Here is a 16,711-nt window from a genome sequence, read left to right as displayed (position 1 = left end):
TCGCAAATTTACTACTTCCCCAAGGAAAGTTCTTTTTGTTAGCCACTGCCAAATTCGTTCACAAAGCTCTCTGCACCTCTCCTCTGTTTGGAACACAAAGGCAAGTAGCTGTCTCCAATCCTAGCATCCCATGAAAAGTGGGTATGTTTAAAGGGGCTTATTCAATGAAGGAGAGGCCCAAGCCATCGCAAACACAAACTGGGCAGCAAGAACAAAGCTTCTCTTGCAACTCTACCATGATTTGGCGCAGCTCCCCCCCCAAAAAAAAGCACTATCATACTGATTCAGTGTAAGAGTAAACCATGGTTTAAGAAGCACTGGCCACAAACCAGCCCACTGGCAATGTCAGAAACTGTTGTCTTCTCCCCTCCATCCCCCTGCCTCAAATTACAGCAGTTTCAAAACAACTCAATATTTCTAGTGAAAGTGTTTTATTGCATAGCCATTTTTGTTAAAGTAGACCATCTGCCCCACCGAGAAAGCAGTTCTCTTCTGCAGCAGGAATAACCCAAACTATTGGGATAGCTTAGAGGAGCTGCTGGTCTCCCGCCATGCTGTTGAAAAGCCTCTGCTACCTGTGTCACATCAGTGCAGCTTTCCCCAAGCTGGTACACTCGATGGGTGTTGTTAGACCACATCTCCCATCATCCCTGATCATGCCGGTTGGGGCTGATGCGAATTGGGGGACTGTGGGCAGCTGGAGGGCACCACGTTGGCTACACCTGCATTAAGGTGTCAACTGGCCCAGATCCATGCAGAGTTGACTGTGCATATAAACTCTGGTGGCATCACTTGCATTGTTAGCACCTGACCTGAGTCAGTACTTGCCCCCCAGCAGCTGTTGTGCTGCTTTTGCTTCCAGCCCATGAAGCTTGGAGGAAGGCATGCACACCTCCCTGACTTGCAGCTGCTTCTCACTCACGTGGGCTGACAAGAGCTGTAACCTGGAAATGCCTGAGAGCCACAGCTCTGCCAGAAGTGGCAACAAGCCCTGCCCTTGTTAGCTGCACTCTACTGGAGCTCAGCACCCTAACAAAACAACCTACAGCATTTCCTTCTCACTGCCTGCCTCAAGAAGTGGCTCTCCCAACTGCACCCTTGTCCCTAACCTCTTTTCTTTCCAACGCACGACGCGAGGAGGAAGCCGGCGGTTGCTTTTCCACAAATGAACAGAGCTGCACTCGATCCTCCGGGCGTTCCCTAGGCCGGTTGCAAAGGAGAGGACGCCGAGTCGACGGTTGGCAGAGCTGCAAAGAGCGTTGACTGCAGGCAGAGGGTCGTCCGGGGTGCATAGAAGCCCTGCAGCACCCCACTCAGGATCACGTTGGGAAGCAAGTCTGAGAGGGAGAGGAGGGAATTAACAGGCAGCAGCCCATTCACTCAACCCTTAAAAGGTGGGAGCAGAAAGCAGTCCTAGAGGCTTCTTCCTGTCTTCCCTTTCTGGCCTAGGAACCCCCCAGGAAAGAGGCCGACGGACAATGCTGCCCCCAGCAGAGGGCAAAGGGGCATCTTCAACCTGGCACTCGCATGAGATCTAGCACACTGTTCAGTTCCAGAACACAAAGGTGGCTCATGTTAGGACTCTGCGATCCCGTGTTTCAATTGTGACTACAGTGGTGCCTCGACTTACGAATTTAATCCGTTCCGAAGGCACCTTCGTAAGTCGAAAAACTCCATTGGAAACATGATTTCCCATAGGAATGCATTGAAAACAGAAACATTCGTAAGTCGAAGCAACCCTATCTAAACATTCATAAGTCGAAAAATCCCTATCTAAAACAGCCGCGGTTTCCCCCCGGATGTCGAGACATTTGTAAGCACGCAACCATTACCCCCATTCGTAAGTTGAAAAATTCGGTTGTCGAGTCGTTCGTAAGTTGAGGTACCACTGTACAAGGATCATTTCAGCATGCACGGCTTCCTCCTGTTGCAGGAGATGCTGTTTTAACTACTACCCCAAACCTGAGTGTTTGGGCATCTCTAACACTGCAGTGGTTTTTGCACAGGTGCCTTTCAGCAAAACAAGAACTGCTCTCCATCCACTCCCCCAATCCCTGCCAGTCCAGGATGGCAGGTGAGGGACCCCCTGGCTCTCTTGTCACCCATATGATATGTCTCCATGACCACCCCAAAAACCTTACTAGGAAGCCATTACCTATGGGAGCCGGGAGGATGCATGGATCACTTCGGAAGCTTATGACCGGCCGGTGGGACAGCAGGTAAGCAGGGCTGCAAGGAGAGAATTGAGCCCCGCCATTTGGGTTAGAACCTGTCCATTTCAGCTCCTAGCCTATTTCGCAAGGTGGTTGTGAGAATAAAATGCATGTGCAGAAGAGAGAGGAGCAACATGCACCACTTTGAACTTAAGAGTAAGAGGGAGAGGAAAGCTAAAAATGCAATAAACAGGAGATCAGTGTAGGCAATGCTAAGTAAGATGGACCAGTGGCCTAACTCTGTATCGGGCAGATGCTGCTGCTCTGAACAAAGGATCCTAGGAAGTTGCCTTATACGAAGTCCGTGATGCCTACTGGTAGCCAGCCCTACCTGGGGATTGAGCTTGAGACCATCTGTACACAAAGCAGATGCTCTACCACTAAGATGCGGCGGAAGAGAAGCTCTGTCTCCCTGCAAAAGGAACAGGCACTTGCAACTTGGCCAGTATGAGCACAAAGCAGACACTTTTGAGAGTATTCCCTGCTGCTTGTAGCAGCAAGCAAGCTACAGGGAGTGGAACTAGAAAGTAAGTGCCTGCCTCCATGGCTGGATGAGCACATTTATCCCCCGGGGAGTAAGTAGACAAAGGCTGGACCCTTCTGTTGTTGGGACTGTTTTGACTCCCTCCCACTGGTGGAAACAAAGCACTGGGGCAGTGAACCACTTGCCTTGTGTCCTGCATGGAAAAGTCACCCAGGGAAGAACATTGGGTGTGGCAGGACAGGCTGTTCACAAACAGTGGTGTGAACAAAGGCAGCCTTTCCATACAAAAGCTAGTGTGTGGAAACGGGTGCCTCTAGGAGCTTATAAGGCAGGCATGGGGACAGGGCCATCTTAAGTGTACCGGGCGCCATGGCGCGATGATCCCTCCAGCACCCCTCGCGCTCCGCCGGGCAGGGCCAGGCGCAGCGGGCAGCCAGAGGCATGGCACAACAGGCAGGGACGCTGCCAGCTGTGCTCCACCTCTGCCTGCTCGGCCGAAGCGAGAGGGCAGCAGCTGCAGCAAAGCTGCCTCTGTCGAGGGAAACCTGAGCCTGGGCCTGGGCTACCTTCCGCCCACACTCCTTCAAGTCACAGCGAGCACAGACAGTGCTGCCCCACAATGCTTCGCGGCACCTCATTTGCAGATGTGGCCTTAGCTGTCAATTGTGCAGGCTCCAAAAAAGTCTGTAAATCAACACAAGGGCAGTGTGTGTGGGTTGGCGTTTTGACTGCAGCTCCTTTGGGAGGAAAGCACCTGGACAATGTCCACAAGAGACCAGCTACCCATCCCTCTCTTAACAATCCCTGCTGGATTTTGCAGGGAAAGGAATGTTTGAGAAAAGTGCAGTACGTATAACTTACAATGGGAGGGGGGGAACCAAGGCATTATATGTATATTGCATTGCATCGCATTCTGTTGTTGTGAGATACTCAAGTTTTTGTAAAGAAGAAAGCAGAGTAGTCCTGGAAGAACCACAAAACCACAGTCCGTCTCAAACTACTATGCTGCTGTCGAGTTATACTAGGTGTAGGGAGCCTTCAGCCCTCCAGGTGTTAATAAACCACAATTCCTACCCCCCCCCCACTTGCTGCAGCCAGTGGCATAACGGGGGTTGCTGCTCAAACTTTTTTTTGGGGGGGATGCAAAATTTCAAAAGAAAAACCACTTGGAGTTTTTTTTGTTTTTTTTAATCAAGCCATGTAAAAATTTCATTAAATAAAATAAAAATATGGAACTGTCTGAACTGACTGGGAGAATCCGCGAAAAGGGAAAGAAGACGGTGGAAGAAGACTGGAAGAAATTTAAGACTTATTTGGAAAAGAACTATAAGTTAAAAAATGGACAATAAAGGTTGTGGAAGTACAAAGACGCTACAGAAGCAAGAGTCTAAAGGAATAAGGAGTGAGATATGTGATTTTTAGAGTATAAGTTAAATGTATAAAGGTATAGATTTATAATAAGAATTGGGTTGATAATAGTTATAAGAAGTTTGGTATTAGAAAATGTCAGGAATGTCGAAAATGTGAGCGCTTGAATAGTTACTAGTAGAAACGTGGACGGGGGGAAGGAGGAAGTCACTGATACAAGAATTATAATAGTAAATGATGTATGGAATTTTTGTTCTTTTTTATTCTATGTTATCTGTTTTTGATGTATTTTTCTTTTTATTTGTGTGTGTTTTTCTTTTTGTATTTTTATTCTCTATTTTGTATTTCTTTTTGGAAAATTAATAAAAATAATAATAATAAATAATAATAAATAAAATAAAAATAAAACAAGTGACTGCTGGCATTGTTCCCTCCCCAGCTTCTCTCTCCCAGCTGGGAATATCCTTCCCCACCAACACTGCCACCCTCCCTGGCAGGAACCACGGGTTAGGAGGGCGCAATGCTTTCCCTGGGCCCTGACAACCCACCGGCTGTAGCGGAAGAAATTGTAGCTGAGATACATCTGGAGGGCCAAAGGTTCCCCCCCACACACACACCTGTGCCAGACAGTGGCACAAAGGGGGAAAGTGTTGCTCCTGCTCAATCCAAACACTCACCCGAGATCGGCCTTGTGCTCCTGCTCAAACTGCCAGAGTTTCAGGAAGTCCAGAAGCTCCCTGGGAAGCTCCGTATTGCATAGCAAGATGCCCTGCAGGAAGAGAGGAACCAAGATCAGTGAGTGGAGGCTGGGGAGGGAGGGAGGCTGTTTTCAACTCGGCTGCCAGCCTCGCATCCTACCTGGAGGTAAGCTTCCAGGCCCTGCCGCCGGTGCTCCAGGACTTTCGTCATCCAGTTGGGGACGCGCCTGGGTGGGAAGTCCGGGACTCTGCATCTCTTCTTGATCTGTGGGGGTTGGGGAGAGGAGAGAGCAGAGAAGCTGCACGGACATCAAAGGAGCTCCAAGGATCCGCCAGGCTCAACGGCCGGTCCTACTGTTAGCCAGAGGGAAGCCGCTGCTTCTGGCAGTGGATGCTGAAAGAGAGGCATTGGGAGGAGAGGAGCTCTGTCCTACAACCGCAAAACTAGCCAGCTCTCTGCTGAGAGTGCTCAAGTCAGGCTCAGCTGCCAGCAGGGTCCATTTCTGGGCATCAGGTGTTAGAAACTCATGGCCTGTGGGCCAATCTCATCCCACCAGGCGTCCAATCCGTTCCACAAAACCGCTTCCCCAAGCCACGGCCACCTGCCAATCAGCTAACGTCACTGGGTGATAGCAATCCTGTTGGGTACCACTTTGTCATTTTGTTCCCTGTTGGGAACATGCCAGCAAAGCAGACCCAAGCAGAAAGCAGGATCGAACCCTCTGTTCATTGGCTGGCGAGTAGAGAGTTCAGTCCTTCCGGGCAGTGCTCTGCCAGTGCATTTCCTGCAGGAAATGTGTTGGCAAAGCAGAGCCTTTCCCACATGGGTCAACTCTGACAGATGGGTGGATCACACACCTGTCTTAAGTTGGGCAGTAGGTTTTGGGGAGGTAAGGATATGGCTGTTGGGGGCCAAACAGTCCCCCCCCCAGGCAGGGCATGGATGGAGGGAGAACCATATTGTCCTTTGCATCAAGGTAGCAAGCAGTCTGGGCCAGCCCCAATTAGGCTGGAAGTCTTGGGTCAAGACCAGGAATGTGGGCTTTACAGAAAATATGGAATATAGAATTATCCAATGCCCAGGACAAAAAATCCATTGCCCCCAAAGCAAGGACAGGCATTTGAAACATGGTGCCTGCCCTCCAGATGTTTCTGGCATGCAAGTCCAACAACATCTGGAATGGCACCCTGCCCTAAACCCATGGATATATGATCTGGTGTGTTTATTTGACCCATACTCAGTAAGCAAAAACCCCACACTGCATTCATTTTACTTGCTGTAAAAGTATTTTTTTAAAAAAGTCTCCCTACACACACACACACAGAGAGAGAGAGAGAGAGAGAGAGAGAGAGAGAGAGAGAGAGAGAGAGAGAGAGAGAGCGCATTAGAGTATTTGGACTGAGGTATTTGACTGGGTGGGACCCAGGTGGCGCTGTGGGTTAAACCACTGAGCCTAGGGCTTGCTGATCAGAAGGTCGGCGGTTCGAATCCCTGTGACGGGGTGAGCTCCTGTTGCTCAGTCCCAGCTCCTGCCAACCTAGCAGTTTGAAAGCACGTCAAAGTGCAAGTAGATAAATAGGTACCGCTACAGCGGGAAGGTAAACAGCGTTTCCGTGTGCTGCTCTGGTTCGCCAGAAGCAGCTTTGTCATGCTGGCCACATGACCTGGAAGCTGTACGCCGGCTCCCTCGGCCAATAACGTGAGATGAGCACCGCAACCCCAGAGTCGGTCACGACTGGACCTGATGGTCAGGAGTCCCTTTACCTTTACCTTTATTTGACTGGGTGGGGGCAGGGAGAGAATTCAGCAGAGCATCCTCAAGATGGCACAAATATGGTACTCAAGCAAATTCAAGGCTTTATTTGGATGTTATTTTCACCGGAACACTTGCAAGGAAGACACGGTGATTGAGCAAGACTTCCCTTGCATTAGTTTAGCACACCCAATGAGCGGAGCCTCAGTTGTGCAGAGTTGTGTTTGCAAGGTGTAGCTATCTGGGGGGCGGGGGGAGTTAACTTAAAAAAGAGAGATAGCAATGGAAAATTTCCTGCCACACACTGTTGAAAGCAACAGTGAAACAGGGCTTCCCTTTCTATATTCCCTTCTAATCTTGCTCACAGTATCTTGCTCACAAATACTATGGCTGGGAAAACCATATATCTAACCATATATGTGTAGTGTGTGCAGTGTCTATGGCCATAGGCAGTAATATTGGGCCGTCCTTCTTCTACTCCTCCATCCCCCCCTCCAAAAACAAGCAAACAAACAAACACAACATGGAAGCCGAGGGTTCTAGCACTTCCCTTGAGCAGGGACATATGCCTAAAGCATAAAAAAATTAATGTGACACTCCAGGAAACTGGAAAGCTAAGCTGTATTTCAGGATCACGGTTACATGTACTCTGAAATAAGCATGAGTGGGGCCTGCCACAAAATGTTTCAGCGTGGGATACTCGTGCCCAAGGTGCTTGCCAACCTGCCTGGCACCCCCTTTTTCCAGGATGTCAAAGACGGCTTTAAGCAGGGAGTAAAAAACTTCATGGAAGAGAATAGGGCCCATCAGTGGCTAATAGCTGGGGCAGCAAAGTGGAGCCTCCATATCCAGGGGCAGTTTAGCAGGGGTGAGGGCAGCAGTGGGAAAGGCTCTTGTGCTCATGTCCTGCTTGGCAGGGTGGGGTTCCCCAAAGGCATGGGTAGGCAAACTAAGGCCCAGGGGCCGGATGCAGCCCAATCGCCTTCTAAATCCGGCCCACGGACCGTCTGGGAATCAGCGTGTTTTTACATGAGTAGAATGTGTGCTTTTTATTTAAAATGCATCTCTGGGTTGTTTGTGGGGCATAGGAATTTGTTCATTCCCCCTCCCCACAAAAGAAATATAGTCCACCCCCCCCCAACAAGGTCTGAGGGACAGTGGACCGGCCCCGTGCTGAAAATGTTTGCTGCCCTCTTCCCAAAGGCATCTGATTGGCCAGAATGAAACAGGGGGCAAACCAGGGTAGAGTAAGCCCTTATAGCTGCCTACGTGAAAGAAAAGCCATGTGCAAGTGTGGTAGCAGATGGATCCAGGCCACAAGATCAATCTATACCAGGGATGGGACTCCAACACCCATCAATCTGAAGCTTTACAAAAAATTAAGTTATCTAAAATTTCACACATACATTTCAGTAAATAATAATAAATTCAATTTCCTATCCACTTTTCCGTTGTGTTTCTGTTTCTCTCCGCCTGCTGCACCCTGTCTTCTATCTCTTGAACCTTAACAAAAGTACTATAATCTTTAATCCCTTCTGTTGCTCACAGTTCAAATCCTGCTCACGTGGTCATCGTATAATAATATTTCTCTAAATAATCCGAAAAGGGTTTGCATTCTTCCACAAAACCTTATTTAGTGTAACGTGCTTTGCCGGTTCTGCACAATCCATCCCCTTACTTCTCCATTCTTCTTTAGTGGGTGGGACTCCAACACCCATCAGCCCCAGCCAGCATGGGCAGTTGTCGAGGATGATGGGATTTGTAGTCCAATGAAACCCAGCAGGGCCACAAGCTCCCCCTCCCCCCTGACTCTCATGCACCCACCTTACCCTTTTATGGAGGGCATGGAACTCGCTGTAGCGCTTCTCAATGCAATGTTTCCTCCCGTTCCACAGGATTTCCACCTTGAACACCTGAAAGGTTAGGCACAAGCTTGTCAGTTTCACCCGGACGTGCCCCACCCACCCCACAAAACAGCTCTGCTGCTGCTGCTGAACAGATGAGGTCTGTCTTAACTCTCTGCAACAGCAGGGCGGTCATTTTACCTTCTTCCCCCACAATGCACCACAGTCCAGTCTCTCCCCAAAGCAAACACCGCTTGACAAAAGCCTCTTTGAAACCAGCCTTTGGCTTCGCTTCCCAAAAGTGCCAAATGGGAGCGGGGGGGGGGGGGAATATACTGAATAAACTCTGCTCTGCATAAAAGAGCACCCAGCAGAAGACTCCGTGTCGGGCCTGAGGAACATGTACAGTTAAAGTGCGGAGACATACACTTCGGACAACTCCAGCAAAGCACAGATTGTAATGCAGCACACATCTCCTCTTGAAGGCTTTGTGCGCCCAGATGCTGCGGAGATGTAGCAAAGGGGCCACACAGGCTTTGTGTACTTGTTGTTCAGGAGAGAGAAATGGAGACCAAAGGGGCCAGCTCCTTAGGGGGGGGAAACAAACCAAAGTCCCTGGGCCCAGGCCTCAGTTTACCCAGCTGAAGCAATTATTCACACACCCAACGCTCACTTCTGGTCACCACGAATGGCAGCTGCAGCAGCAACAGACCCTCCTCTGCGCAGCAGATCCAAATATTTGGGGGAGGGGGAAAGCACATGTTACAGTCCTCACCTTGGGCTGCAAACTGTCTTGGGGTCAGCAATGGAAAAAGATGGCACTTTATAGGAATTAAAAATGAAATAAGGGAAATACAAGGATAAAAAAAAGAATTGGAGCACCCCCAGAATGTCAAAAGCAGTCTACTCACTGAAAAGTTTGTGAAGTGGCAGCCATAGGTTGTGTGTGTGTGTACGTGTGTGTGTATGTGTGTGTGTGTACACACGCACACACTGCTATTTTTAGTATACACTGCTTTCTCTTCCTCATCTAGGCACACATACAAGAACCCTGCTGTGCCAGCAGTGGGAGCACTTGGCAACTAGAAAAATCACATTGTGAGCTACTTTAAACCAATGTGCATATATCTCCTTTATTCTCTTTCCTTCCCACAACCATGGAATAGGGTTGGGGAGGGAAGAAGCGATGCAGGGCATTGAAGTCTAACCCTCTGGGCAGTGGGATCGCTGCATCGCTCCTCCTCTGCTTCCTGAAATTTCACGAGGTCCTGATCACTTGCCTTCAAGCCTATCATTGCTTCCCATGAGGTCTAGAAGCTTGCTTTTTAAAGAGGAAAAAATCAGATTCATTAGTGAATCTGAGTGATAGAACCTGACTTGTTCAGCTCCCCCATGTTCAGTTCCATGTAGCATACCTCCGACTCGGAGAGTTGCTGCCTGAGCTGGAAGGACCAATGGTTGGAAGGTGGTTTCTTAGGTTCCTAGGGCCAAAAATATTCCGCCACATAAGGCATTTTATGTTCCAATCACAGTTTCCCCATAAAGGCACAAGTAAAGTAAGCGCCTTCCAGCTGGAATACAGAACCACGCTCACCACACCCAGCTTAATTAAACAGAGAGAATTGCCAACCAATAAGGAAACCGGGAAACTCTGTGCCCAAGAGATGCCATGCCTGATGTTTATGCTTCGCTCAGTGTGAGCTGGAGACAGGCCACTCTAAGTTCAAGGTCTAATGAAAACAAGGCTGGTCATTCCACAGCTGATGTCCCAATTTACCAGAATCCTGCCTTAACTGTCTGCTCTTAACTTGGCTTGGGGTTCTTGGCAATAGCACTGCTAGATGCATGACAGAAATCTGATCTAAGTGGGCTTCTCAGATTTCCCATAGCACATGTTTTGGGACACAGAAAGTCCCAGGTCCAGACCCTAGAACTCATGGGCATTCAGTGAAGCTGAATGTTGGAATATTCAGGAGGGGTTTGAAAGAAAGCCATGGTGAAGTCGTATTGGAGGAAATGAGATTTAAAATTATTATTAATGATTTACATGGCTTGATAAAAGATTAACTCTATTTGGTTAACTGGCAAAAGAGTTAAATAAAAGTCTAAGCAGGAATCAAACATAATAGAGAATGGATGCAAAAGGATTAGAAATTAAGAAAAAGTGTTTTATTGTGAGCAGCAAAGGAGGGAGGAGAAAGAAGCATCTTGAAAGGTTGGGGTGGAAAGTCAACTCTTAAATTGAATCAATTTGTTGTTAATTTGTTAACAATTTGGAAAGTTAATAAAAATTCATTGGCAAAAGAAGGACTTCATGCAGTGCAGAGTTAAACTACGGAACTCACTGCCACAGGAGGCCGTGGTGGGCAACAACTTGGATGGCTTTAAAAGAGGATTAGACCAATTCATGTGAGAACAGGATACTGGACCATTGAATTGATCCAACAGGCTCTTCTTCTGCCTCCAGTTTACAAGGACCTCAGATTTTAGGGCAAGGAATCACCTCTGTCCAAGACGCTGGAGAGTTGCTGCTAGTCAGAGTCTATAGTACTGGCCTAGAGGGATCCAAAGGCCCAAGTCATTCTATGGCCACGCAATACAGTTTGTTTGTTTGTTTGTTTGTTTGTTATCAGCAGGGCCACCTCAAGATATTTTAGCACCCGGCGTATCTCCTCACCAGGAAATAAGAGGTGAGTGAAGATCTACTTCAGGAACGAGTGAGGAATAAAGATCTCTATTGGGATCTACTGCACCTGTGGATTCTGCCATCGGAGGCAGTCGCCTCATCTTGCTTTGGGGGAGAGATGGCCCAGATTATTAGATGTATTAGATGTATTAGATGTATTATTAGATTATTAGATGTATTAGATGTATTAGATTATTAGACCTTTCCTCTAAGGAGCTCAAAGTGGTGTATATGGTTCTTCTGTCTCTTCATTTTTGAACAACCCTGTGCTTCATTTTTGAACAACCCTGTGAGGTAGTTCAGATGGAGAGACTGTGACTGGCCCAAGGTTGTCCTGTGAGCTCCGTGGCTGAGTTGGGATGTGAACCCAGATCTCCCAAGTCCTAATCTGATGCTCTAACCACTACACCATACTGACCCCCCACCCACTCTCGGGTTAATTGGTTTCCCACCCCCAGTACCCCAGAATGACCTACAGTGGTGCCACATGAGAATCTGTCATTTCTAAGCACTGCACTCAAGGCCGGCTCACCCATGAAGCAAGATGAGACGACTGCCTCAGGCAAAGGGATTCACTGGGGCAGCTGATCCCAGTGCCAATCTTCCTCTGCCCCCCCCTCATTCTGGATGTAGGTCTTCCCGCACCCCTTCTTTCCTGGCAAGGAGGGGAGGTGCAATTTTGGGGTCTGCGTCAGGTGACAAAATATATCAGTAGCAAAAACTATATATCGGTAGCAGTTACTCTGTGCCTTCTGGCTCCTTGTGGCCGGAATGATTTTTTTAAGTGTGTGCATGTGAGTGAAGTAGATCTTGCCTTAAAGATCTTAGCAACCTCCTAGTTTCTTCTAGTGTTATAGTTCTACAAGAAGCAGAGGCACGGCAACTGTCACTCTGCTCGTTCCTACAGGGTAGGTGTGTGTTGGTGTGTGTGTTATTGTGGCAACAGTGTGAGGAGCGACTGTTCCCTCCCCCCAAACATGGGGGGGGGAGGATAGGTTACTGGAACAATATGCATCATTTTAATAAAACGCATTATTCCTGTATTCTGCATATTATTGTCTCAACCGGTATACTTTCAAGCAGCATAAACATTTCTTTAAGTCAGGGGTAGGAAAAGGCTGGTTCTCCAGATAATGATGGACTCCATAATTATCTAGAGGCCGACAGGCTTCCCATGCCAGCTCTTATCTTTTAACAGAACGGAGACACGGAGAAACGTCATGGAATGAATGTGTTTCCTGATACCCCACTTTCGGAAGCCTTCTTAGAGGAAGACGCAACCTGTGGCCCTCAGACGTTGTGAGACTCCAACTCCGATCAAGCCAGCCAACATGGTCCGCATCAGCAATGATGGGAATTATAGTCCAACAACTTCCGTGTGTGTGTGTGTGTGTCACAGGATTCCCATCTTATAAGAAACTGCTGCCTGAGGCGAAGGTGCCAATGGGAACTCAGCTTAAACAACGAAACAAGGAGGATATGTTTAATCAAGTGCTTTCCATAGTTGCACATTCTTCCCAGAGAAGGAAGTATTTTGAAATTTGGTTCTATCACCTGTGGCCTTGAATTGAGATAAGGTTTTTTTTTAATCGCACTGCAGTTGTTCATTAGCTCATCAGTGCCATGAGGCAGCGGCAAAACTAGGCTTTATTTCACCCGGGTCAAAGACCCAATTTCATGCTAGAGGCTTAACCTGGGGCAAAGAACCCGGGCTGGCCCCTCACTCCATAGTTACTGCTCTGGCAGGAGGCATAGCTGCCAAGTTTTCCTTCTTCTCACGAGGAAGCCTATTCAGCATAAGGGAATTTCCCTTAAAAAAAGGGATAACTTGGCAGCTATGGCAGGAGGCTGGTGGTCTCACCAACTCTGCCATGTGACGGGGGCACTGTACTTGTTTGGGATATTTTTAACCTTAAGCACAATTATCAGGGTCTAAATTTCATTCTTCTCCGGCCTCAGTGCTAACATTTTTCTTTCTATCTATACCTGCCATATCCCACATCTCTTGTCCACAGAAGCTGTAATCAACCCCCCTTTTTGAGCGGTGGGGTGCGCGCTTGTTGGGGGACACAGGGCACAGACTCAACCGCTAAAGGGAGTCTCGAGGTGCGTCATTCCTCCAAGAGACTCTTCTTTCAGCTTTGTTCTTTTTCACAAGACTCAAAAAGTCGGCGGTGTTGGAAGAATTGCAATCGCGTCTTGCGTCCCTTGGAGACGCGAAATGCAGACTGTTTGCACGCCTTCTCACTTCTGAAGGGTCCTCAGGCTACACGTGTCGGGTTCATTCCTTCATTTCCCTTGGTGGACGCCGCAAAGAAGCCCCTCCCTCGCTCGTTCCGTCCGGCCTCTGCAAAGCCCCACCAGCAAGTTCAGCGCCGCCTTTCTCCCTGCCTAAGGCGCTTGCAGGCTGGCCTCGGGCACCGACGGCACCCGCTGCCTTCGAGGCCGCTCTCCCCTCCAGCCCGCCGCGGCCAGAGTCACCGGCGGACGGGCTCTCCCTCCCGGCCCCGCGGCTGCAAAAGAGCCTACGCGCCGCTCCGGGAGCAATCCGACGGGCTGCCGCCGCCACCACTCACCGTGCGCGCCTTCTCCGGGCTCTGGTCGCCCTCGGACAGCTGAAGCCCCACCGAGGGCACCGCGACCTGCAGCTGCATTGCCGCTGCCTCGGAGCCGAGACTAGCCGCCCCCCGCGGACTCATTCAGGGCTTGTTTAAACCGCTCCGCCCTCTTCGGCGGAGACCCGCCCCGTCGGGTCCCGCTGCCTTTGCGCGCTCCAACCACGCCGCCGCGGAGTTCCCAAGCGCAGCCGCTTCCGAGGGCTCGTGCGTGCTGCGCTTGAGGTGGAGAGCAAACCTCTCTCTTGTCCGCAGGGCGCTCCCCTCCTCCTTCCCAAACTTTCCTCGCGCTCCCTCTATCCGCTCCCTTTTCTTCCACCACGACCATTCACATTTTTTTCTAGCGCGGCCGCGGATCATTCTGCGAGCGGAATTGACTTTGTATGGCTTTCTAGAGATTTGTACATTAAGATAAAGAAGGTAGAATTTTTACCCGGAACGTTATCAGACCACAACTCTATTATTGTGAAATTAAGAACAGGGCAAAAATTCCCAATGAGATGGAGATTAAATGAGAGGTTATTAAATGATCAAGAAATATTAGGGGGGGAAGGGGGGAAATTAAAATATTATATTTCTTCCTCCACGATATCCGGAGGGTGACAACTTGAGAATGGGCCTTTTCTGCAATGGCTCCCCGTTTGAGGAATGCTCTGCCCCCAGGGAGATTTGCCTGGCGCCTTCATATTAAACTCTTTTAGGCGCCAGACGACAACGTTCCTCTTTAACCAGTTCTTTGGCTGATTGACATTCAATGCTCTTTTAAAATGTGTTGGGGAGGGGAGGGTTATTGGTTTTGTTTGTTTGTTTGCCTATTTCGTGTTTTTAATATTGTGATTTTATGTTGCAACTGCCCTGAGATCTACAGGTATAGCACAGTATACAAATTTAATAATAATAATAATAATAATAATAATAATAATAATAATAATAATAATAATAATAATTGCTAGAGGGAGGGGAAAAGTGCAGGAAAGCCACAATCTGGAGAGAATATAATATGGACCCACTGATAATTAATGGAATAACAGAAAGCTTACTTGGCCATGCTAAGCAACAGCAGGAATGAGCCCCTAGTTGCCTGCCAGTGTGTGATTCAGATCCCTGGCAATTGAAATGAGCTAGCCCTAATCTTTGTTATCTTTTCTCAAGATTGGGGATGTATTATAGACATCCAGTTGAATACACAGGTATTTCACAGATAAGAAGTTACTCAGCGGTTGGATTGTTTTTAACTTCCCCTCTTTAAAATCTTTACAAGAGCCAATGAGTATAGACTAGTTATGAAGTCAACAATTATATTTATATGGTGGAGCAGACCCCTCTCCCCGATCTGGCCTTGGCATCTCCAGATTAGATGACAGTAACAGGAAATTGCTTCTGTCCAGCAAGACCTTGGAGAGTCACTGCCAGTTACAAAACAGGGAGTGTTTCAGCCCCCTAAAGACTTATCAAGTTATCATGGGCAACGTCCTCTGTTTCCTCCCGACCTCCCATCTGCTCAGCTCACCAACACCTGTATTCTGTCTTTCTTGTGCACTGGGGTAGAGACCACGTGGCCCCCACCAGGATAGTCAGGGTCCAGGGAAGATGGGCATCATAGTTTAACAACATCTGGAGTAGCACAGGTTCCCTAAGAGACAGGCTGCCGATTTAGGACATTTCATGGCTGATCTAACTAAACCAATGGTCTACTCTGAGCAAGGCTAACACTGGATACCATAAACAGTGGCTGTAATTATCTGGCTGTTCCACAAAAGGTTATGTCATAACTTTGTTAAATATTTAAGGCAGCCTTTTCCAAGCCAGTGTCTTCCAGATATTTCGGACTATATAATTCACACCAACCCCATCCAACATCTGGAGGGCACCAGGATGGGCAAGGCTGCTTTAAGTTGCCACAAGTCTCAATGTCAGTCACAGTAGGCAATAGTGGACCAAATGGGCCAATGATCTAATGCACTATAGGGCAGTTTCCTATGCACCCTTTATAGATAATGTATGAACAGCAGGGTTTAAGTAGAGCGGGTATGGGGAACTTGGTGCCCTCCAGATGTTGTGCAGCTCCAACTCCCATCAGCCCCAGTAAGCATGACCAATGATGAGGGATGATGGGAGTTGTAGTCCAGCAACATCTGGAAGCCCAGAGGTTTCCCATCAATCACCCACTTAGAAGCAATAATGCATTACACTGCTTTGGCTTTAACCCATGTTAATATAATACTATGCCAGTGTTCAGGGTGTATGGGGTGTTAGGGTAGGGGTAGTACCTATTGCAGGACATCTTTGGGAAAAGAAATGGAGTGGAGTCCCTAATACGGTTGGATGGCACCTCGTATGCCTCCTTGTGGCAACTCCTGCAGCCAAGCAGGTGCCCAACATCTGGCTCTGCTTTCCTTTGGACCATATCAGCAAGGCCAAGAAGGGGGTTTTGTTGTCTGGGCAGCCCAGGATCTCCAGACACACTGCTCAGGACTGCGCCTCCAGGAGGCCACTTTGGTGCTGCTAATGCAGCAGTCTGACGTCACCCCCGGAGGTGCACTCCATTGAGTCTCTCGAGACAGACAGATGCCAGTAACAATGCCAGTGTTCTCACTTTCTCTACCTGCATTCTGCTTTTCTGTTAAAGAAAACTGGTGGCTCTCCAGAGGTCACACCATTGGCCATGCCTGGCTCAGACTGACAAGAGTTGAGTCCAGTCATATCTGGAGGACCAAAGACTTCAAGGGATAGGCCCCTCCCCCAAAATTGATACTGCGGTTTTCCCCCAGACTCATCAACTGAAAACAGAAGAATTCTCCAAAGAAAGTACGGTAAGTTGGGGGGATTGCTAAAAAGGAGGGGGCACAGCATATATCCTGTTTTGGGACAATAACAACCTTTTTTGGGTGTTTATATTCCCGTATGTCCTGGCATCACTGCTGTATTTTCTTCTATATAGCAATTTGTAACGGCTTCAACTTTGGCCTATTGACCATAATAATGGCTGACCAACCTAAATACAACATACTTGGGCAAGTGTGCTTAGTGGCATCTGTGGTTGTTTTTC

The 16,711-nt window shown here is 48.4% G+C and overlaps 1 protein-coding gene across 6 annotated transcripts; it reads right to left on the bottom strand.

Moving 5' to 3' along the window:
* Positions 1-414: 414 nt before the first annotated feature.
* SNX22 (sorting nexin 22) lies at positions 415-13,726 on the bottom strand. 6 transcript variants are annotated; one of them, XM_088656917.1, is made up of 7 exons: positions 13,624-13,726; positions 11,580-11,733; positions 8,347-8,430; positions 4,924-5,028; positions 4,743-4,834; positions 2,156-2,229; positions 415-1,337 (listed from the first exon to the last, which is right to left on the bottom strand). In XM_088656917.1, exons 2-7 carry the CDS (start codon positions 11,667-11,669, stop codon positions 1,201-1,203), a joined length of 582 nt encoding a protein of 193 aa, XP_088513043.1. In that variant the 5' UTR covers positions 11,670-11,733; positions 13,624-13,726; the 3' UTR covers positions 415-1,200. The 6 variants fall into 6 exon arrangements, with proteins under 6 accessions (XP_088513043.1, XP_088513042.1, XP_088513044.1 ...); XM_088656916.1 differs by lacking the exon at positions 2,156-2,229; XM_088656918.1 differs by lacking the exons at positions 2,156-2,229; positions 11,580-11,733 and adding an exon at positions 9,137-9,182 and having other exon boundaries at positions 4,924-5,062.
* Positions 13,727-16,711: the final 2,985 nt, after the last annotated feature.

This window comes from Zootoca vivipara, chromosome 13, assembly GCF_965207765.1.
Source record: "Zootoca vivipara chromosome 13, rZooViv2.hap1.1, whole genome shotgun sequence".
NCBI classification, from domain to species: Eukaryota; Metazoa; Chordata; class Lepidosauria; order Squamata; family Lacertidae; genus Zootoca; species Zootoca vivipara.
The sequence above is the reverse complement of the archived record's forward strand: the minus strand, read 5'-3'. Positions and strand labels throughout refer to the sequence as shown.

Coding starts and splice junctions, on each gene's coding strand:
- SNX22 (XM_088656916.1), bottom strand. CDS start 11,669: ATGAGGGGGGGGCAGAGGAAGATTGGCACTGGGATCAGCTGCCCCAGT. Junction 8,431..11,579: donor CGTCTCATCTTGCTTCATGG/GTGAGCCGGCCT, acceptor CTAACCTTTCAG/GTGTTCAAGGTGGAAATCCT. Junction 4,835..4,923: donor GCCTGGAAGCTTACCTCCAG/GTAGGATGCGAG, acceptor CTCTTCCTGCAG/GGCATCTTGCTATGCAATAC.